The following is a 22,866-nucleotide window of genomic DNA, read 5'->3' as shown; positions in this document are numbered from 1 at the left end:
TAGGGAAACGATAAACGATTTAGACGTGAGAGATAGATCGTTATCGTTGCCTCGTTTGCGGTGAAACGACAGATTCGCCTCAATCTAACGCGATTGTTCGATCCGCGAGTTTTAGCAACCGCTACCGCAATTTTTCCCGTTTTCCTTATTTGCAGACTCGCCAGAATGGTGGGTAGCATGCCCAGCGGATGGATGAGGAGGGTTCTCCTCTTTCTCGTCCTGATGACCGGAGTCTTGCTAATCGCCATGTACGCTCATGCTCCACCGCTCGCATCGCTACAGCCGTTTGCGACTCGTCGGTGAGTAATTTCCGATAGATTGCAATTTATTTCATTTATTCTCCTTCAAACAGGTGGTTTGATGGATAAAAAAATTATAATAATTGACGTTTCACCGAGAATGAGTAATTATATCTAAAATAAGCCGTGTTGTGGCGCATTTGCCCATATGTAGGAAAGTGAGCGGCTTTTTTTTGGGCACCGCTATCTCGTGCTTTCATGTATACTGACTTTTTAATAAGTATATTATTTTTTTATGAAAAGAAGTATCAAAACTTAGAGAAAAAAAAAATTGAAAAAATTTCCGATTTATAAGTAAAATCTATGTGTGAAACGCAAAAGATGCATTTTTTCTTTTCAATTTTAGTGTTTCTTTAATTTCTACTAACGCGTGACCAGATTTATTTGCCGCGATATGTATTAACCCAGTGTCTTTTGATTATTTTCTTACATTGCATGTTTTTTTATTTTGAATTTATTTCGTACACTCCCTCTCCCTCTCTCTCTCTCTCGCATCACAACGCGCATCGAAGAAGACTAGAGGACTGGCAACGCGGTTTGGTTAATTACCTGGTGGGTAATGAAACCACCATCGGACCTGAGGAACGGCTTTACGAGTATCTGGAAGAGCCTAGGTAACGGACAGTTCCTGATTGGGGATGGAATTTTAAGCTAGACGAATTGTACCATGTATTTCTGATACCTTAAGCTCGAATTCATCTCCGCTTCTGCCTCGATTGGTCTGTTTGGATACGTGTCTGGTTTGGAAAAAAAATATTTTATCTTGAGCTTTATTTTTATCACATTACAATAGATTGAATGATTATACGTATATGCTTGAGTTTAAGCTGTTACTAAAAATAAAAATAAAATATTTTTATTTTTAAGAAAGTAAGGACATTTAAATTTAAAATTTTATAGAAAAAAAAGAACATTTATCTTTTACGAAAAAAATATAAATTTTTCAAGTTTTGCAAGATAACACATTAATAATATTCTGTCTCTTTCTCTGTTTGTCTTATATATGTTATATAAGTCTCTTAATACAACTGTATGTATATGGTAAATATCGAAATATATTATTCATCTACATATATTTTTAAAAAGTTAAATTTATTATATCCGAGTTATAATTTCGTTATATTCTTTTTCCTTTTTTCGAAACCAGTCACGTGCTGTATGATACCAATCAGACATCGTTCTTCCAATTAAGACTCTACCTGGGTACGACCTACAACACGTCGATCGTCTCGTGAACAAATTGCCGACTGTCTTGAATTTTCGCGTGGAAACTCTCGTGTATTCCCTAATCTTGCTCTTCTCACCCTCTCTTGCAACATCTTCTGACATTCATCCGTTTAATCCACTTGCCCGAACACGTCCATCATACTAAGCGTACGCTATTGTTGTGCACCATTGTTTTCCGTATTCCGTGGATTATATTGTTTGCGCGCTGTGTTGCATCTGTCCCGACCCGCTTCGCGAACCCGACTTTCCCAGCTTTAATTCTGAAAACGACTTGCTTTTACTTTCGGAGACATACCGTAGGCTTAGCTACAAATTTTAAAGATCGCGAAGAAGAGAAAAATTTTTCGATAATAACAGCAATATAGGCTTAGAGTACTAACAATACACTGTTGGAAAATTTGTGTTTTCTTATTAAAACATTTTAACATATTATTATAAAATTTTTAATATATTATTTTTGTATTACTTGAACTCGAATGTTAAATTATTAGAACAACTGAAAAAAAGTATATGGTACAAATAATACAATGTGCACATATTTTTAATTTTACGATAGATGTTCCATATTATTAGTGACTGGATTTATTTGTTAAAGTTTACAATAAAAGCATTTTTTCAAATTAATTTTATCATTAAAAATATGTTGATTTTACACAAAATTTATTTCGAATTACTATGAAGTTTGTATATTCATATTGTATTGAAATATTAACGTAGTATTAAAAATTTGTATGGACCTTTTGGGATATGCGATATATGTTAAATTTAAGCCAAATTTTCCAACAATGTACTAACAATAAGCGGGAAAACTAGCAAATAAGAGCCAAGGCGCGGTTATTGGTGTGCAAACTTTTCATTGTTAAATTTCATTGGCAAGTATGTATTAAAAATTCTGTATAATTAGTTTAAGGCTTTATCAAAATTATCGTTGCTTTATTGGCAATTTTTTTTTTTTTGAAGTTTCATTGAAACATTCGTTTTCTATATCGCTATCTATAACGGTGCTTTCGTTCATTTTTTCGTAACTTTGGGCAGACGTTTTTCCGTTCATGATCAGCCAACTATTTTTCTGCGCTTCGTTCAGCGAACGTCGTTTCTCTCTTGCTCTTTTGCTTCTCGTGAGCGTCTAATTCGAACAATCCCGACGATATCACTTTTTGTACTCTTATTCGTCTTATCATTACAATGAGTAGCTTTTCTTAGAGTTACGGTATCATCAGTTTGGCCAAGAATAGAAAATGAATCGCGAAAGATAAATATGATTTTAATTTTTTACCAAAATGAGAAAATTGTTAAGATCCACTTTCTTTTCAATTTCGACTCAGGAAATTGTTTGATTAACATAGTATTAAACGACACGTAATTTAATAATAAAATAATGCTCATTTTAATTTATTATTGAATATTTAAATAATTATTTCTAAAAACATTTTTTTAATTAAAATAAGAACAAACAAATGTATACTACGTAATTTTGTAATTTTATAATTTGTAATTTTTTACCTTAATTATTTGTTTATAATGCTCTTAAGCTTTAATATTAGTTTTGTAATTTAATGTTTTTCTTTGCATTTAGTGTTTATTTTATGTATTTAAATATTGTTTATTATCATTGCTGTTGAGGCAACGGCTTAATTATTAAATGTGAAATACAGTTGAGTACAATGATTATTATACATAAATAATAATATCCTGTTTATAAAAACGCGATAAACTAAATTATTTAATCGTATCTTAACCTTGCAAAATAGAGCTTGGAAATAACACTTTTTACCGCGCATTGTTTCTTCTTGAATGTATCTATCATTTTTAACTCTTCCTGCGTAGATTACGAACTAAATGTTTATCGCAAACTCTGGATAATTTAAAAAAGGACTATAGTAAATAACTACAGTACTTGGTGATCCGTGATGCGAGAAACAGACAAATGAATAAAATTTAGAGAAGTAATTTACAAAAACGATTAATTTTTTTCTAGAGAAAAATTAATTGATTTTTTATGTAAATCAATCAATTTTTTTTTTTTCCGCCAGACAGATTACCAAGTATTCCTGTATACATACATTATATCACGTAAAATATTACAAGTAAACTGAACCGACTTACAAATTCGATTTTTATAATCGTAGGACGTTTCAAAGTCCATGGTCCTGGGCGTGTGTGGCAAATCGATGCGAGAGGCGAGCAGTAAGATCATCGAGGACGTCCTTGGCGACCTGCACCGCGCATTGTGGAGGGAACACTCGTCTGTTGTGGCCCAGACCGAATGGAAATATTATCCTCGGTGATGACAGTATCATCCTGCATCTTCAGCAAATCGAATTCGTCACTGTCAATACGAGCGACCAGGAGACGAAGGATCTGCTGGAGAATGCAAAGGATGTTTTCATCGGTGAGTGTTGATAAACCTGGGACGGGAGAGAAGCGTGTCTTGGAACATCTCAAAGACGTTTATTTAATGGCAGGGAACATCAGAAGTCTGATCAAGGTGTTGAATGCCAAAAGTCGATCCGGTATCGACACCTTTACCATATACCTGAGCGCCGGTAATGCGCGGGGTACCACTCTATCTCTGGACACCGACGAGTCGTATAAGCTGGAACTCGCATCGAAAGGAAAGATCTTGGAGGCAAGGATCACGGGAAAAAGTTATTTCGGAGTGCGACACGGCCTCGAGACTCTCAGTCAATTGATCTGGTGGGACGAGGCCGCCGGCAAGCAGGGTGCTCTTCGCGTTCTCGCACGAGCCTTTATCGAGGACAAACCCACATTCCCTTATCGCGGCCTCCTAGTCGACACCGGCAGGCAATTCTTTCCTATCGAGGAGCTCAAGAGAGTGATCGACGGCATGGCGGCTACGAAGCTCAATACTTTTCATTGGCATCTCACCGATTCTCAGAGTTTTCCCTTCGATTCGGCGCAATTTCCGGAGATGGCGAGATGGGGCGCCTACAGCGGCGATCACATTTACACACCCGATGACGTGAAGGATCTGACCGATTACGCGAGGATACGCGGCGTTAGAATCGTCGTCGAAATCGATTCCCCGGCTCATGCCGGCGCCGGGTGGCAATGGGGTAAGTTCAGTAAAAAATCTTAAATCTTTCTAAATATAAAAACAGAAAGAGAAAGAATATTAATATAATTTTATGAGATTTAAAATTGTTAGAATTTTTACATTTCTTTAGTACTAATTTTTGTTGACTATAATAATATTTTTATGTATGATGTCAGGTGCGGAACATGGTTTCGGCGAGTTAGCATTATGCGTAGATCAGCAGCCGTGGTCATCATATTGTGGCGAGCCGAACTGTGGCCAGTTGAATCCTATAAACGAGCACTCGTATCGGATACTCGAGGGCCTGTACCGGGAGCTGTTAGATCTCACCGAGGTGCGCGACCTAGTGCATCTCGGTGGCGACGAGGTAAATCTCGAATGTTGGGCGCAATACGGCAACATTACCTTAGCAATGCAGGCGCAGAATATGACGGATCATCACGCGCTTTGGGCGGAATTCGAGGCGAAGATGCTGCAACGACTGATCCGGGCGAATCACGATAAGGTGCCGAAGGCAGTGATTCTATGGAGCTCGCCGTTGACCAAGAGACCGTACATCATGATGTACTTCGACCCGAAAATCCATGTCATCCAATCCTGGGGCGGCAGCAACTGGCCGGAAACACCGGACCTGCTGGAAGACGGCTTCCGCGTGATTCTGTCGCATGTGGACGCGTGGTATCTGGACTGCGGCTTCGGCAGGTGGCGGGAAAGCGGTGAAGCTGCGTGCGGCGAATATCGTACCTGGCAAACTGTCTATAATCATCGTCCGTGGAGGGACTACCCGCCGCAGCAACTGCCTCTGGTACTCGGTGGCGAAGCGGCGATTTGGAACGAACAAACCGGACAATCATCCTTGGGACCTCGACTATGGCCCAGGGCATCGGCGTTTGCTGAACGATTATGGTAAATAATATTACGTAGAAAAATGCTATTTTTAAAGAATATCTTCATGAGAAAAATCTTTTTCAGGAGTGACTTGCCGACGAATAGTTACTCCACGGATGAAAACGTTTACACTAGATTGGCCACGCACATCGAAGTTCTGAACAGCAGAGGCATCAAGACAGAGTCTATGTGGCCGTATTGGTGTTCCCAGAACCCCGGCAAATGTCTCTGACCTCTGATCGTTAGAAATTCACGAACTATCGATCAGTCGTCCCGCGAGTGCTGTACCTGCAGTACTGATAATCGTATAAAAACGGGACATCTTAAGAAAAGACGATGTCTACCGCAAGCCTTGTCGAAATCGATTTCGTCTGACGCGCAATTACATCGCGTATTCGTGATTCACAGGATTTCTCGATAACGGGCTCGTCGACAAACTTGACAATCGTTCCTGCTCGATAAATTATTTGATGCTGAGTTTTCACCATTTGTGAGACGCGGCAAAAGTTGAAAAAATTTGAGGCGTTTGTTGAACAATATTGATATCAAATAATGAGTCAAAAAAATATCATTTATGCACTCTCTGAGTGTGTAATGTACGCGCAGATATGCTGAAGCTATGAAATTACGCAAGCGCCAATAGTTGTTAACAAATTGTGAATTTAAATCAACATGTATTAATTTGAATATATGGTTTATAATGTAGGGCAATTGAACTTCTTTTGAAAAGTGCTTTGGTGAGTTAGTTAGTTAGTTTTATAAGCGTCTGCTTAACAAAAATAGCAATCAAAGACATAAAAATTGTTTCGATGAAATGCTTTCGCGATTATTGATTATTACAGTATTCAAGTTTAAATTGTGTATTGAACGTAAATATCGCAGATCTGTTAGTTTCTCTCGGTGTCTAAACAATATTTTGTTATTTGATTGAATAAGATTGATCGGGAAGAAATATATATCGTTTATAAATCACGAAATTAACAAAAATATATTATGAAATTATTCATTATTGTTCTTGAGTTTATTTTTTTTCATTTTTTTTAAATATAAACATTTTTTATACTCTTTTTTTAAGATTAGACAACACAATAATTATTTTCCAGTATCGTATATTTTATTTTTTCCCAGTATCGATTTGATGAAATTAGAATTCTGAATGATACTTTGCTATAAAATATTAATCATTTAATCATATTATACTCCACGATAATGCGTAATTAAGACAAATTGAGATAATTGCGCGCTGTGTTCTAATATCGAGAAATTACAAAATACCGTTTCGTTAATCAATTAGAGCGAAGAGAGCGTCCTTGAACCAGCGAATGATATCTAATAGACTAAGACGGTGCATCGTTGCCTCATATGCGTTATCAACGCGCAAGAAGCTTATCGTCGCGTTATTTCTCGAGGTTTACAAATCTAAGATACCGATGATGAAATACTATCACGATTACACGATAGCCTTGACGCTACAACGGCAGAAAGAAATTTTATATTGTGTAATTTCTAAATCGAAATTATATTATTGAAAGTATAAGTAATAAATAACGAAGAAAGCACACCATCGTCAGGCTGACACCATGATATGGATGTTGAAAGAAAGAAAGAGAGAAAGAGAATGTATGTGTGTGTATCTATTTATGGTTGATCTGTGTTACAGATTGCGTATAACACGGCCTATGAATTAAGGAAACACGAGCGATCCGCGAAAATTTGTAAATACTTTGTAACGACGTAGGGAGCAACGTATATTATTTAGATAGATATGTAGATAGATGAATGATAGTTAGGCAATTAGGTAAATCGATAGATAGATATTTAGACAAGTAAGTAGACAAAAAGACGTTCACGAGGAACGATGAGGGTATAAAGTAATAATGTAATGCAAATTTAGAAAAAGAGACGATGGGATATCTGTACTTACTGATATCGATGGCTGTAAGAGGAGTTAATTCTCTTGCGCTTTTGCAGATATAATATATGCAATTCCAATAACATTAAAGGTATTGAATGTCTATGTTAATCATCCTCGATTGTGATGCCTTATGTGAAAAAATATATACATAAATAATTAGTAAAACGTATGATTGAAGTTTTTCGTTTAATAAATCAGCACTTATTTTTTTGAATGATATTGTGGCTTGTACTATGTTATATTTAATATATAATTCATATATTATATATATATATATATATATATATATATATATATATATATATATACTTAAATATATAATATTTATTATATATTATATTATATATTATATTATAATATTATATATTTTATACATAATATGCATATATGTATCATTATTTTATTATATTATTTTATTCGTAATATCTTTATGACATCATACTGTAAGATGAATAACATAGACATTGAGAATCTTTAAAATTGCAGTTATATGCACGCGAATTATTCCTCCGGTTATTTCTTATGTCGTGTTCGTTTTAATCGCAGTGAACGAAACAGAGTTCGATAGATATGGGGAAACGTTATGTGTGTAACGAAAATGTTCCACGATCTTGTAAACAATAAAAAATTTATGGCGATTAGAACGGTGATATTTACGGTTCGTATACTTACGTTATGCGACTCTTCGGTCCGCAACGATGAATGTATGTAAATAAGACACAGTTTTATGTGTGTGTGCGCGCGCGCGCGTGTGTGTGTGTGTTCTCCGAACTGATCCTAGAAAGATATACTCTGTTATGACGTGTCATCTACACGGATTTAACATAAAATGAATTTTGAATACATCACACGTTATTCGCTTTATTTTCCATGAATATTGTCCCATTTCCTTATTGAACATACGCTATAATATATGTTAAATCTTGTCGCACGACGAGCAATATATAGACGTCATGAAGAAAAAGTCTTAGAAAAAAAAGAAATATTTTTTTAAATATATATTCATAAAATTTTTTTAAATATAATAAAATATTTTATGAAAAAATACGCGTCTCTCTCTCAAGAGAAAAATTGAAATACATTTGATATGTCGTCAATTGTAGACGCATCGATCGTTCGATACGCAGACGCGTCAAAGATGCACTGTTTTGACATTGTCATTGATCTGGTCACACATACATAATCTTTTCATTTTTTCCAACAAAAATTTGTAAGAATGTAGTATTTTTAGTATTTTGTATGTGTAATTTAATCATAAAATTAAAATTAATATTTATTAATAAATTTTCTTTTATATTAGCTAAAAATAATTAATATTGATCGAATGGTATATTTTTGAAAATTATATCTTGTGACATTCTATTCAAGATATTACTTCTATTTTATGTAGTTTATGCGGAAATGAGGACAAAATCAGGTAATACGATTAGAAATTCAAACCGTCAACTTTAGCCTTTGAGCCAATATTGACGACGACTACAATCGAAGAGATCTTTCAGAAATTGGTCATTGATGGATTATATTTACCAAGTAAGTGATTTGTTTGCATTCTCACAAAAACATTATACTGATAGCATGATGGATATTCATCATAAGCGAAAAAAATCGAGCGAAGATATGCGTTATAAAAATGATGAAAAATACATTAAAAATAGAAATTTTGTAAATATTTGTTGCATTGTAAAAATGTATTCATTGTAATAATAAAAAAAGTTTGATAATGCGATAAATTCAGTTGTTAAGATTTCATTCAACATGTATAATACGTTTTCTTTGATTAATTCAAATAAGTTTTGATGTCATAAATCATTAATACATAATAAATTCTTTTTATCTTTCAATCAATTTATCGAAAAATTGTAATTATTGTTCTACCACTGATTTCATATCGACTGTTTATTAATTACGTAAATTTATTAAGATAAAGTTACACTTGCTCAATGTAATACACGCCATTTTTATTTACTAAATTCAATCAAATATTTTTTTTATTTATATATTATTTAAATATATTACTTAAAATATAATTTATTGCAAGTATCTTTTAAATAGAGCAAAGAGTTAAATACTAAATTTATAAATTTCACAATACAATCGCAATTAAAAATTACAAATTTTTTACTCATGTGTAATCAGACATATTTGCTCGGCAGACGATTGATTCGCCCTATATGTATATCTACTCAAGTTCGCCTCCTACGTCATTACAAAAGAAAGGTTCGGAAGGGGAGGAAAATATCATACATGTGCTTGTGTAATCGTACAATGCGCAGCCGCCCGATTTTTACGGCGTCTTTTCTCTTGCCAAAGTTTCAGAAGATCCGCGATCGCGTGAATACGAAGGTGTATATTCTGAAGAAAAGCAACAGCGTAGCTGTTATCGTAAGTAGTCCCGACAAAAAGATTATTACGATCGTAATAAAATAAAATTGCAGGCAAGATAAAGCGAAATATATGTTGCATAAATCACGATGATAAAGAGATTAATGGTTTATTGTCAGACATAGCGCAAAGGAAGTGAAGAATGGTTTGGTATTATTTGGAGAGATACACACACTAATACGTAAAGAAATTACGGTAAAGAAATTACGTTTTACCGATAATAGTACAAGAATACAGAAAGAATAATTTTATTATTTATTATTTACGATAATTTTATATAAAATAATGGGTTTCATATTTATGCATCTTATTTGCCTTTTTCTCGATAATATCGAGACGGTAAAAACTTGTCGCTATTGTTCGGTTAGTGAAATATTTTTTTTCAATCATTTTATATAAACGGCATCAAAAATTCTAGTAACAGGCAAATAAAATTTATTACATTATAAAAAAAGTGCTAAATTAAGAATAATGATGGAATGATAAAAATCGGATATGTTTGGGGAAGGATTTTATATTTTATTTACGCTTACACAATTAGTCTAATCGATTGTAGCGTCATGTGTTATTATCATATAATATATGCGGGTGACTTTAATTTAAATAATAATGCTTTGATTTAAATAATAACGTAAAGGATTAATACGATGTATCATATTTTTTGTAATCGCGATGCATAGATTATTATAGTTCTTTGTATTATAAATGAAATGAATGGCGGAAGAAACAGAGAGAGAGATAGAGAAAAAATTTTGTCGGACTCATAGAATCAGAAGCAACATCTAAATAACAGATTTATTCGTGTTGCTTGTTTAGCGTTAGAATGGGCGATGCTGAGGTGGAACGGTTTTTAAACGATCAGAAATCCAAATGCGAGCAGTTTCTTAAAGAAGGTAAGCTTGACTTTATATTCTGGGTGGACAATTGTTTAATAAAATTAAGATACGTATTTGTTGAAACAAATGCTCTCTCGTACATATTTACTAGATAAAAATTTCTCAACTTTTTTATAGTTTAAGAAATTTCTTCAAATCACATACAAAAAAAAACTTTAATTAAAAATGACAGATAATTGATTATATGTATATATATATATATAGTCCACTCGATTATAGCATGGAATTTTTTTCAGATTAATAACATTAAACAATCATTATTATCATACCATCAATCATTATTACAATTATATCAAGAATATTCACAAAATAGATATGTCAATATTTGACGGTATGATGTCGGATGCCGCCGCCGGGATCGGCTCATCCAGCAACAATATCAGCGATAAGAATTGTTGAAAAAAGAATCATAATTTTGCAGAAAAGAATATCACCATTAACGAGGGCAATGGAACAGATATTCATCAATGTCCGGCGACTTTCGATGATCTGCTCTGCTGGTCGCCCATCGATGCACCGGGCACAGCGACCCTACCCTGTCCACCTGCCTCCATTATGGGATACACCGATCTGGCGAGTGAGAATCTGAGAGCACTGGCGGTTGCCAGCAAGATCTGTCTGGCAAACGGCGAGTGGTATCAGAACTCGGACGGCATGTTTTGGAGCAATTATAGTCTGTGTGGGCTGAATACAACGCGTTACATGATCAATGCTGCTGAGAAGCTGAATTATCCACGATGGTACAATGATACGGCGGAGTATACGTTACTGAATGTAAGTTTTATTCGTCTTTTCCCTTTTACATTCTCTTATTATCCTGCGTGCGGTCATTCGTTAATTTCACGATTTAATAAGTCGCTTCGAATTAACGAAGATGAATTTTACATGTATAAGTCAAATATAAACCGAATTTTTTACAAAACTTTATTCGATCAAAATATTTCTAATGCATACCAAAGTCATTTTTCTACTAACATCTAAGCATTTTTTGCCACCAGATTGGCAGTTTTCTTATTTCCGTATCATAAAAAATAGTAGGATGTATCCGAAGCCGATTGCACACGAATTTCTTCCATCTCTTTATTATTATCGATTACTTTTTATGACACGGAAATATAAAACTGCCAATTCGGTGGCAAAAGTGCTTATAGATGTTAGTGGAAACTATGTAGAAAAATGACTTGGGTATTGCAAGTATTTTGAACAAATAAAAAGTTTTGGAAAAAATTCGGTTTATATTTAAATTGCTCTTTGTACATTAATTAAAGATAATTTCATAATTTATTAGATATGAGACAAAAACCTACCCGAATTATATTGGTCATGAAAAAATTGCAATTCTATATGTATAGATATATAGTATTGCAGTTTTAATGGCTAGCAATGTACATCTATTTAATAATAATAATTGCCATAATGAACATAAATATTATTTACGAAGATGTACATTCTCTGTAATATTTTCATATCTTCAACATATAAAAAAATGTACTTATATAATGTTCATATATACGTACATAATTAATTATGACGATAGAATTAATATTGCATTCTATTATTATAACATAAACACAAGTGTATATCAAATGATATTACTATTCTCTTTCTTTAATAGTAAAAATAAAACGTAATAGATTTAAAATAAAATTTATCTATTTGTACGCAACGTACATTACAGTATTATCATTGTTACATGCTTCTGATAGAAATGGTTACCGATTATCAGAACAGTATCGCAAATTGGATATGGCACTTCGTTTACTACTTTAATCGTCGCTATGGTGGTCTTCTCCTTACTTAGGTGAGTGCGGCTTTTTCACGTAGATAAACGCGCACATATCATCCCCTTTTCAATTTTATTGAGAATTCGCGTAATTCATTCGTTCTTAACACGTTTACCCCGTTGCATAGGAAACTCAGGAATCCCAGAAATAGATTGCACATGCATCTATTTGTGTCCTTTATCATGAGAGCTTTCATGGCACTTCTGAAGGATTGGATTTTTATTGAAGGAATTGGAATGGCTTGGAATGTCGTCTTTGTCGACGGAAACAGTGCTTTTATCAACGAACGCAGTGTAAAAGACATTAATTAATTATTATTATCCCAATAATAAAGATTAACTGTCAATATCCCGATAATAATATAATTATTTTTTCCCAATTATATAATTGATTTTTTATATTAACATTTTACGCGTTTATATTTAATAGTCTCCAATGAGTTTATAAATTAACAATAAGATGAGACTATAATTATATCAATTGCAAATTTACATCAAAATATTTCTTTCTGTATAAAGATTAAATTATGAGCTGTATACTTTAAATTATTTGTCCATTCTTTTGCTTTTATCATTTCCAAACTCTGTTGCTGATAATTCTAATTTTTATTAATCAATATTGCAAGATGTGGATCTGTAAGGCTATCACGAGTCTGTGGCAATATTTTATCGTGGCAAATTACTCATGGATCTTGATGGAAGGGTTATATCTACATAATCTAGTTTTCAAGGCGCTATGCGCGGACACCAATACAATAGCTCTGTATATTCTGTTAGGCTGGGGTAAGCAAGATTTTGTTCAAGATTACGAAATCTTTAGAATTCTATCATATCGTACCTTCATTCAAATTTAATTTTCTTAAATAGGCCTTCCCATCTTGGTAGTAGTGCCATGGATTATAATACGCGCAACTATCGAAGACACTCTCTGCTGGACCACGCATGAAAATCCTTTATTGTTCCTTGTCATAAGAATACCAATTATTATATCTATTTTGGTAGGATTTAAGGATATCTCGATTTGAATTGTATAAATATTTAAAATTATATATGTCATTTTCCTTGTTTAGTTCAATTTTCTGTTGTTTCTCAACATCGTGCGTGTCCTGCTTGTAAAACTGAGGACATCAGTGCATTTGCAACGAAAAAAAATGAAATACAAGTTAGTTATATTAATTTTGATTAATTTTTCTATAACACGCGATATATTGCCATAAAAACTTTTACAATAATAGTTTTTTTTTAATAGTGTAAACAATGTAATTGAAGAAATATATGTATATTTCTTCAGTATTATTAGACATATTCCTTCATTTTTAATATAGGAGATGGGCAAAATCGACTATGGTTCTGGTACCACTCTTCGGAATACACTATACTTTCTTCCTTGGATTATCTTACCATAAAGATTATAGGATCGAACTCATTTGGCTTTTTTGCGACCAGCTATTTGCATCCTTTCAGGTATCTATTCATCGTAATGCGAAAGAATTTATTTTGTTACATAATTCACATGTACACTCGTAGTATCTACTATTCCAGGGTGCTTTCGTGGCTTTATTGTATTGTTTGCTAAATGGCGAAGTCAGAGCGGAAATGCGACGAGCATGGAGGGTTCGACGATCAAAGAAGGAAGTCGATTCCTTTATATCTGGGCATCGAGAATTACCGAAAAATTTGAAGGACGGAATCAATCGAAAGCAGCATCGATCAGAAGGGGATGACAGCACCAATTTCGCGAGTATAATAATGAAAAAACTATCGATTAAAGATGTTAAGTAGATTTTATCAGCTGTGTCTCAATGTTAAATAAAATTTTATGTAAAATTTATATATAATCTACTTATATAAAAAATATTTACAAATATATAGACATTATAATAAAAAACTATATAGCAACTGAAAATCCACTCTTACAAAAAACATGTTAAATCGATATTCGCAAGTATTGTTGCTTCTTTTCCGCAATGCTAATTGCTTATCTCGATACTGCACTGTGCACGTGCATTATTTTATATCAATAAAAACTTGTCATGGCTAAATCGCATATTTGACAGTTCAAATATTTAAGTATGTATGTATAATTTTGATTTAATTAATTTTGAAAAAAGGGTAAGTGTGTGCGTGTGTGTGTGTGTGTGTGTGTGTGCGAAAAATTAATTGATTAATAATTAATTAATTCCATGTTTTTTGATTCGAAAGAACGCATTTAAAAATATAGGAAAATACAATAATTATAATAGGATAGATCTCCGTTTTTTTCGTATGTCGTATAAAAACACATCCAAATATTAGGATAAGCACATTTTTCGCACTTCCGGCTTTTTAATTAGAGTCCTGTATAGCACCCCACGAAATATAAAAGAAACTTTTAACTTTTACTCTTAACTTTTACACTCTAACCAATATTGCAAGAGATATTTTGATTTTTTTGTATAATATTTTGTGAAAACCTGAAAGTATTATTACTATTATCGGGCGAACATATGAATGTGAAAGAATTAATTAATGCTGCTAATGGTTAAAATTCTATAAAAAATAAAAGATTAAAACTATAGGAAAATATAGAATAAACTTCTGTTTCTCAAAAATCGATTTTTTATGTCACGTATCAAGATATTCCGAGGAGGGTACAAAAATATTTTGGAGCTCCTTTTTCTCTGTATTCTCTCGAGTAATGTCTCCTTTGCTTCCATTTTATTTAAAAATATTAATGTAATAAATATATATATATATATATATATATATATATATATATATATATATGTATATATATATATATATTGGGTTGAACGGAAAGTTCGTTTCATTTTTTACTAAGAGATAAAGACCAACCCAATGACTTTGATCTCATTTGAAACATAATTTAATTCTCTACAACTTTTGTCTCGGTACTTTTTGTTGGAAGATGCATACTTTCCTTGATATTTGTAAAAATGTAGAAAATAATCGTGATTTTAAAAGTTTTTGGGCGCTAACTTTTTAAGGAAGCATTCGTGGACCCATGTATATAGGTCATTTTGTTCGGTGTTAAATTATCTTTCAAATGAGATCAAAATGATTGTAGTTCACTCCATAGGTTTTGAAATAAACCAATTAATAACCAATTTCAAATGTACCGAAAAGTGTTTTTTTCGACTAATGACGGTTATTCGAAAAACTATGCAACGAATTATTGGGTTGAACGGAAAGTTCGTTCGGTTTTTCCCTAAGAGATAAAGACCGAAAAAAACAGCACGAACTTTGCGTTCAATCCAATATAATAATTATGGTATCTCTTTTAGTCTGACTCTTCCCCTTCGACCTGTCCGGCATGGGTGACCCTATCGGTAATTTATTAGCGTTTTCGAGTGAAGCAAAGTTTAATCACTTTGAGAGCAATTAAATCCAATTTACAATGAATACATGTTTGATCAAAAATAGATTTTAAGAGAATCTGATTAATATAAATAATATAAAGTACATTCTTCGTTTTTGACGCTATTTCGTCTTTAAATTCTTTGCTCTCAAAGTATTCATTAAATAATCTAATAAACCAAGTACTGCTAAAATCGAAGATACAGTTTATGAGTTTTATTCATTAATCGGTTTCAAAGCGATCAAACTTGCTTTATTTGAAAACGCTATACGTTACCGCCGGCATAGCTCTTAGGTTCATTAGAGTACGCAAACCTCCTCACCCGGCAAATGCCTTCGTTAAGGTGGAGATACCATCGAGGAGGAAAAATGTGTGAGGATAGGCTTTTTCCTCTTTTCCATTTCACAGGATTAGGATTTATTTTATTTTTATTCTTATTATAATATATAAACGAAATAAATTTAATATACAAAATATAATACAAAATATAATCTGAAATTTAATATAAAATAATTTATTACATGGCAATACAATAATTTATTACATTACACGAAAATGTCCAAAATATGCGTATTATAAAAAATTTATTAGCAATTTTTAGACTAAACAAGACTTTTAAATGACGATTAATTATGCGATATTTATTATTAATAATCGACATAAAATTATAAAGCTTAATAAGTTTTATATAATGTAAAGATTCCTGACCAAGAGAGTCATTAATAAAGTTATCAATCGTCTTTAATTGTAGAAGAAAGTACTTATACTACTGGCACATTTTGCGCAGACTTTCAAGGAAATATTCAAAGGAAAAATATTCGATGGAAATCAACGATTAAATTATAAGATAAATTATGATTTAAAATTTGCGAGCAAACGCGACAAATAAATAAACCGATGATATTCGTAATATTCGATTGCGATACGCGTAATCTCCATAATAATCGAAACCCACACACATTTTTATATACAAAGTTATTTCGACAGACATCCGAGATCTGTAATATAGCATCGATTTTATATGAATGTCACGATCAACTAAAATAAGATATATATTCTATCTCGCGGATGACTGTTTTGACAGGATAAAATAGATTTTATAAACCTTAAAATATTGTTGTAAAAAAATCGCGTTATATATTGCCACATTTTATAGAGAATAACAGACCCAACGATTTTAACAAGGCCCTCCCTCCGCCGAGTGACACCCTGGTTAATATCCGACAGAGAGAAGAACGATCATAAAGGTGGAGAACGACCAACATCTTGTTTCTATATCAGTTTCTGCAAAGAAAAGTTAAGTGATCCGTTGAACGTTAGAGCCACTGCAGAAGGGAACGAATCCCGGATCTTCCGGACTGCTCCGAATAGCAATGATTTCGGTATTGATGATGACAATGAATTAACGACAGTTACCATTTATCATCATTTCGCGAGATAGAAAATTGTGCGAGAAAACATGTTCTTCCATTAATATTAAAAAATATATCTCTTTATTGAAAAATAAATGGATATAATAATTTTTTATGAAAATGTGGTTACGAACAACTATACTTATGGATAATAAAATACATGCATCGTTATTATAGCTAGTGTTAAATGTGCGAGTAAAAATAATCCTCGGATACCAACTGTTCGAGACGAATCGAACCCGATAATAGCAAAATTAAAAATTTAAATACTTTGCAAGATAAAATAAATCGACCTAATTTCAAGTAATTAATTCTAAGCTATTGTTTTGTAACGTTTAAATAAATTAATTTGTCGATATTTTTCTGATATCGGGGTACCCATTCGTTTTGTCTCGAAGTTTTTAAATATCCGCACATTTTACGTTATATTCATATATATATATAATTTCGTATATTATATAATATTTAAAAAATTTATAAAATATTATAAAAATTTTTTGGGATAGTATGTTGATTTGCGCATGTACTTTGTTATGCATATAAAACAGTATATGTATTTAAAAGCACTAATTTAAGACTGATGTCCTAGAATGGCGGGATGTCCAATATCTGCAAATAGTTTCTTAAGAGAAACCAAAAATTTAGGTTAATATCCCAAGTGCCTAGAAATAGTTTCTCAAAAAAGATGAAAAATTATATTAATCAATAGTTAATTATTAAAATATATTTGTTCGTAACCATAATTTTTTTATCAAAAAAGTCAGGAAAAATGGACAAACTGATAGCAATTAGAAATTACTAAAAAATCTATACATAATAACTATATCCATATGTTTAATCTACTATTAACTCTTTCTTTTTTATAAAAATAATTTATAATATTAATACTGATAATGACAGAAGAACACTTAATGAAGAGAAGAAAATATATTTTTCTTCTAAAAAAAATATATATACTGTTTAAATTAATTTCTTAATTCGACTTTAAAGAACGTGTTACTACCGAAATTACTTTCAGGAATCGCTGGGAAAACCTAGGATTAATTCCAATCTTGCAACGAAAATCCCTCATTTTCAACAAAGTACCGAACATGGATGGATCTTACAAAAACCAACAAGAAATAATTCTCCACGATAAAGATCGTTTCGACTACTTGCCGGTACTACGAACCAGACAACTTTATTACTCGTTCACCTGACGAGAGGGACAGCAATCGCGTTCAAGAACAGAAAGAACAGAAAAAACGAGAAAAAGGTATTTTCGGTATTTATGGTGTTTTTGCAGTGTAATTTATTAATTAATTTTACGACATTTGATTGCGATACGGAATTCGTAAATATACATCAATCAATTGAGAATAAATCATAAAATTCGTACTGATTTACTCGCGATTCTGCAATATCGAGGACAATTATTAAATTTCGTGAATGAGAAGCTAATATTTAACCGTTAATTTAACATCGAATCTTCACACTCTTATTCGATATTTTTAATATCAAAGAATTATATTTTTAATATCAAAGAAATATATTTGTAAAATTTGTAAAGTTTGAAATATATATAAAATATATATAAAGTTTCCCGATTTTATCAACGACTCTTTGGTATGAAAACATACACGGTTAAATTTATGTATGTGAAAAATTTTTTACAATATATACTTCAGAAACACATATATACATATATGTTAATTGAATTAATTTCTATAATTGTCATTATACGTATTTTTGGGGTAATTTTTCGTGTAATTTACAAAAGAATACGTATTTCATATAATTTACATACAATCATAATACATATAATTTTATATATTTAATACAATTATAATTGCAATATTAAATTAAAATTAAAATACAATTATAATTATGTAATTTAAAAATTGATAATTGATACTATCACTATCAAATATATATATTGAATTTATAGAAATATTTTATAATGCAAATAATTTGATACTGAAGGCATTAACATACATTTAGACCTATACATATTTACATAAGTTGTACAATATATATATATATATAATTTCTGTAACATTTTTAACATAAAATATATATTACAACATATTAAAATGTTTTATAATATTATTGTGATTTATTTTTTAAAATTTCTCTGGAAATAAAATTTAAATTAGGTATTATTATTATATATTTTAATCTTATTTCTCTAGCCTTTTTTTTAATGTCCTATAGCCCTAACAATCCTATTTTCTGGATGAACCAGCGGAGATTTGGAAAACATATCCCTAACCGCGTGCCCTAACCGCGTGCCCTAACCGCGTTCCCTACTTGCGTGCCCTACTCGCGCACCCTAATCATACCTTATGTATTTCTCGCTACGCATTTTAGCCAGTACTGGCCGCCTATTTTGCGTAGCCTATATCCATTCTTCGGGCCAGTTAGACCTACCTTTCGTTGCTCCTGGCCACTTTCTGGATCGATCTCTAAACCGAGATCGAAAAAGGAGATAGATACTCCTTTTATCACCGGCGGATAGGCGCAAGATTCTTCTTGCGCTCGTAAGGAGATAAACTCCTTCTTTTGCCGAATAATTATTGTCATCGGCAGATGAGCGTAAACATTTCACGCTCAATGACGATCGTGTGATTTTACGATCGTTCGTTAGTAAATTTTAATATAACTTTATTTTAACTGAGACAAAACCAAGTTATCAATCAAAATTTTGATTAAAAAATTATGATAAATTATTATAAATATATAAATTTGATTAAAATTTATATATTAATATATAATTTATTTAATAATATAATAATACATGTATATAATAATATATGATTTTAATTTATATAATAATATGTAATAATATATAATTTATAATAGAATAAGATTAATTTATACAATATTTATGCCATTTATTATGATATTACAGATAATTTAATCGATTGATCATTTGGTCTCTCTTATATCAGTTAAAATAAAGTTTAAAAACAATGTCTACAAACAAATTCTACGATATGGATGAGCTGTAAGAAATTAGGATAAGATTGGCGCGCGTTATAAAAATAAATTACCATTACACGTAATTAATTATAAAATAATATAATTGATAAAATTACAAACGTTCTATATTTAATAAATCAGATAAAATTTACAAATTGAAAAGAAATGTTTTCTATAATCTTCCTTTTATAATTTAGACTTTAATTTATTTTTGCGATAGATGCAATGCATATCAAAAAAAAAATTTTTTTAATTATTTAGCTTGATTTACTTTAGCTCATCCATTTAAAAGTAACGGATTTATCTAAAATTTGCAATCTATAATCTATATCTACAATCTACATCTACAATCTCTACAAATCCGTTACTTTAAAATTAAATAAAAGTTTGTCACTCACCGGCACCGATGCGCAACAGCGGAGTTGTTGGCCTTGAGGCTACGGTGTCTGTAACATAAATATAAAATTCAAATTATAGCAACATCCAAAATATAATTAATATTTCAAAAAATTATTACTTTACGTGCCAAATTTTATATCCGATGCGTACGATAATAAGCGAATACATAAATACAAAACAATTTTATAAATTTTGAGAAAGCTATTTTTTTTAATACTGGAGACATTTATCGGACTTATGTAAAAGTTTTTCTTTCTAATTTTCTCTTGTTTAATTCATTCAAATAATGAGATTGAATTAATGCGCGTATGCGATTTTTAACAACCAATATACAAATAATAAATACTCACCCTTAGGTTGCTCCGCCGGTGCAGGATGCCTTTCCTAGGCCTCCTCCTCCTCTCAGAATGTCAGGGTCGCTACGTTGATCTGTAATATGCAAATAGAAGATCTAAATTGTAGCAGCGCTCAAAATAATTAATATTTTAAAAAATTTATTATACGCATTAAATTTTATATTTAATGCATATAATAATAAGCAGATTAATGAAATAATTTTATAAATTTTGAGAAAGATGCTACTAATAACTCTAATAATTCCATATAAAAGCTATAATTTAAAAGTAAAAATTTTTACAAGATTATAGATTTTGTATAAAAATCTGTTTCTTTAATTCTGTCTTGTTTAAATTATACAAATAAAAAGTCGAATTACGCGATTAATTGCTCAATTTAAATTGCACGTATGCAATTAATAAGTAATTTTAATATACAAATAACAATTTACTTACCACAGGGTTGCTCCACCGATGCCCGATGCCTCTCCTAGGCCTCCTCCTCCTCTCAGGTTGATTTACACACGCGATACTTAAACGGCACTCCCGCACTTTTATTAAAAGATTACTTCCGCACTTGTACGCGCGATACTTTGAACGACACTCGCGCACTTTCGAATTTCGGTACGATCGAATCCCGCTTCACGTGAGAATCACACTTCGAGTCGACAAGTCGGGAATTCACCGATTACTTCGAGCAAAGGTTAAGCGGAAGCGGAAGAAGACGAAATCGATTGATGGAATAATCGCGAATGGGGTTCGCTCGACTCTTGACCCGCGCCTGCTCCCATCGAGGGCCGACTAGAACATCGTTAGGAACGATTTCATACGAACCACCAAGTCTCTATCATACAGACTGAGCCGGGTTTATCGTAAGGCTGATAGACGGGTCGAGAATGAAGATACCCACCTTCTACATGCTAACAATCTAGCATTTCGAAAGCGGGAGATCAACTTCTCTAGCGAGCGAAAATCGAACCTAATTAGAACAGCCGACTCCTCAGATGCCAAACATTTTAGTATTTCTACAATGTGCTGTTAGACGGTACAAGAGAAGGGACCCATTAACGATCATTCCAAAACAATCGACCGAACTCTAACCGATTCGGGCCGAACCGTTTGTCGGAGCAGAACGTGCCCTCAACAGCCGATTCTCGAACCGAAGTTCAAGATTAACCGCGCGAACATGCATCTATACTATGCACGAACATACGTTGCTACGCGGCCGGCATTCACCTCAGCCGCGATACTGAGGCGTTTTAACGTTGCGCCTACATTAATATATTAAATTTATTAATACATAAATATTTATATAATATATAATATTAATATAGAATTAATATTAACTGATATTAATATAAAATTAATTATATTAATAGGTATTAATATATTAACGATTGCAACGCTGAGAGACATCCCATTTAGTCGGCAACAAAGTATGATCCTCGGTGACAATCGTGAAAACGAGATAAAAGTCCAACGCGAAGACGCGACGACGCGAAAACGCGATACCGCGACAACGCGACGCATCGTTGCTCGTACGGCACGATGACGGCAACGACGACGCACTAATGTGCGTTCAACGCACAAATGCGCGTGCCACATATGAGCCATTGTACGACTCGTGGCAATGCTGTGTTGACACGCGACGCGAAAGACGCGAAAGCCGTCCGCGACACGATGACGGTACCGACGACGCGACAAGCCGTCCGCGACACGATGACAGCACCAACGATACGACGAGCCGTCCGCGGCACGATGACAGCAACGACGACGCTGGGTACTTGGTTTCCCCTTCACAGTAAACCTTGAGGACACTTAGGACCTTAAGGCATACCGTCCAGGTACTGAAGCCACTCCACCACGTCAAGGTGTACCCATGGAGGGTTATTTTATACAATATATAATTTTGTAATATAATATATAACTTAAAAGAGAGGAAAAATATATTTT

At 32.5% G+C, this 22,866-nt stretch overlaps 2 protein-coding genes and 1 long non-coding RNA gene across 11 annotated transcripts in view; 2 read left to right on the top strand and 1 right to left on the bottom strand.

Moving 5' to 3' along the window:
• Positions 1-7,624, top strand: part of Fdl (fused lobes) — a 36,534-nt gene extending 28,910 nt beyond the window's left edge. For 7 of the 9 annotated variants that reach the window (XM_070305187.1, XM_070305186.1, XM_070305190.1 and 4 more), the window contains 6 exons: positions 156-299; positions 812-913; positions 3,656-3,918; positions 3,992-4,603; positions 4,761-5,490; positions 5,557-7,624. In XM_070305187.1, coding sequence (XP_070161288.1) covers positions 166-299; positions 812-913; positions 3,656-3,918; positions 3,992-4,603; positions 4,761-5,490; positions 5,557-5,704 — 1,989 coding nt within the window. In that variant the 5' untranslated portion in view covers positions 156-165 and the 3' untranslated portion in view covers positions 5,705-7,624. The remainder of the gene's footprint in view (positions 1-155; positions 300-811; positions 914-3,655; positions 3,919-3,991; positions 4,604-4,760; positions 5,491-5,556) is intronic. The other 2 variants (XM_070305184.1, XM_070305192.1) reach the window with 2 other exon arrangements.
• Positions 7,625-9,632: 2,008 nt separating this feature from the next.
• On the top strand, positions 9,633-14,230 carry LOC138938222 (vasoactive intestinal polypeptide receptor 2). The gene is made up of 10 exons (XM_070305052.1): positions 9,633-9,769; positions 10,586-10,662; positions 11,087-11,439; positions 12,372-12,466; positions 12,577-12,742; positions 13,075-13,231; positions 13,316-13,446; positions 13,519-13,610; positions 13,774-13,912; positions 13,991-14,230. The coding sequence occupies exons 2-10, from the start codon at positions 10,593-10,595 to the stop codon at positions 14,228-14,230; spliced, it is 1,443 nt and encodes a 480-aa protein (XP_070161153.1). The 5' UTR covers positions 9,633-9,769; positions 10,586-10,592.
• Positions 14,231-20,446: 6,216 nt separating this feature from the next.
• On the bottom strand, positions 20,447-22,523 carry LOC138938246 (uncharacterized). The gene is made up of 3 exons (XR_011447667.1): positions 21,370-22,523; positions 20,929-21,007; positions 20,447-20,625 (listed from the first exon to the last, which is right to left on the bottom strand). It is a non-coding gene; the product is annotated as an uncharacterized lncRNA (long non-coding RNA).
• Between the last annotated feature and the right edge of the window lie 343 nt (positions 22,524-22,866).

Source organism: Polyergus mexicanus, unplaced genomic scaffold (genome assembly GCF_030449975.1).
Source record: "Polyergus mexicanus isolate NDT 795.1 unplaced genomic scaffold, iyPolMexi1.0 SCAF_12, whole genome shotgun sequence".
NCBI lineage: Eukaryota > Metazoa > Arthropoda > Insecta > Hymenoptera > Formicidae > Polyergus > Polyergus mexicanus.
This window is presented reverse-complemented; position numbering and strand designations above follow the sequence as displayed.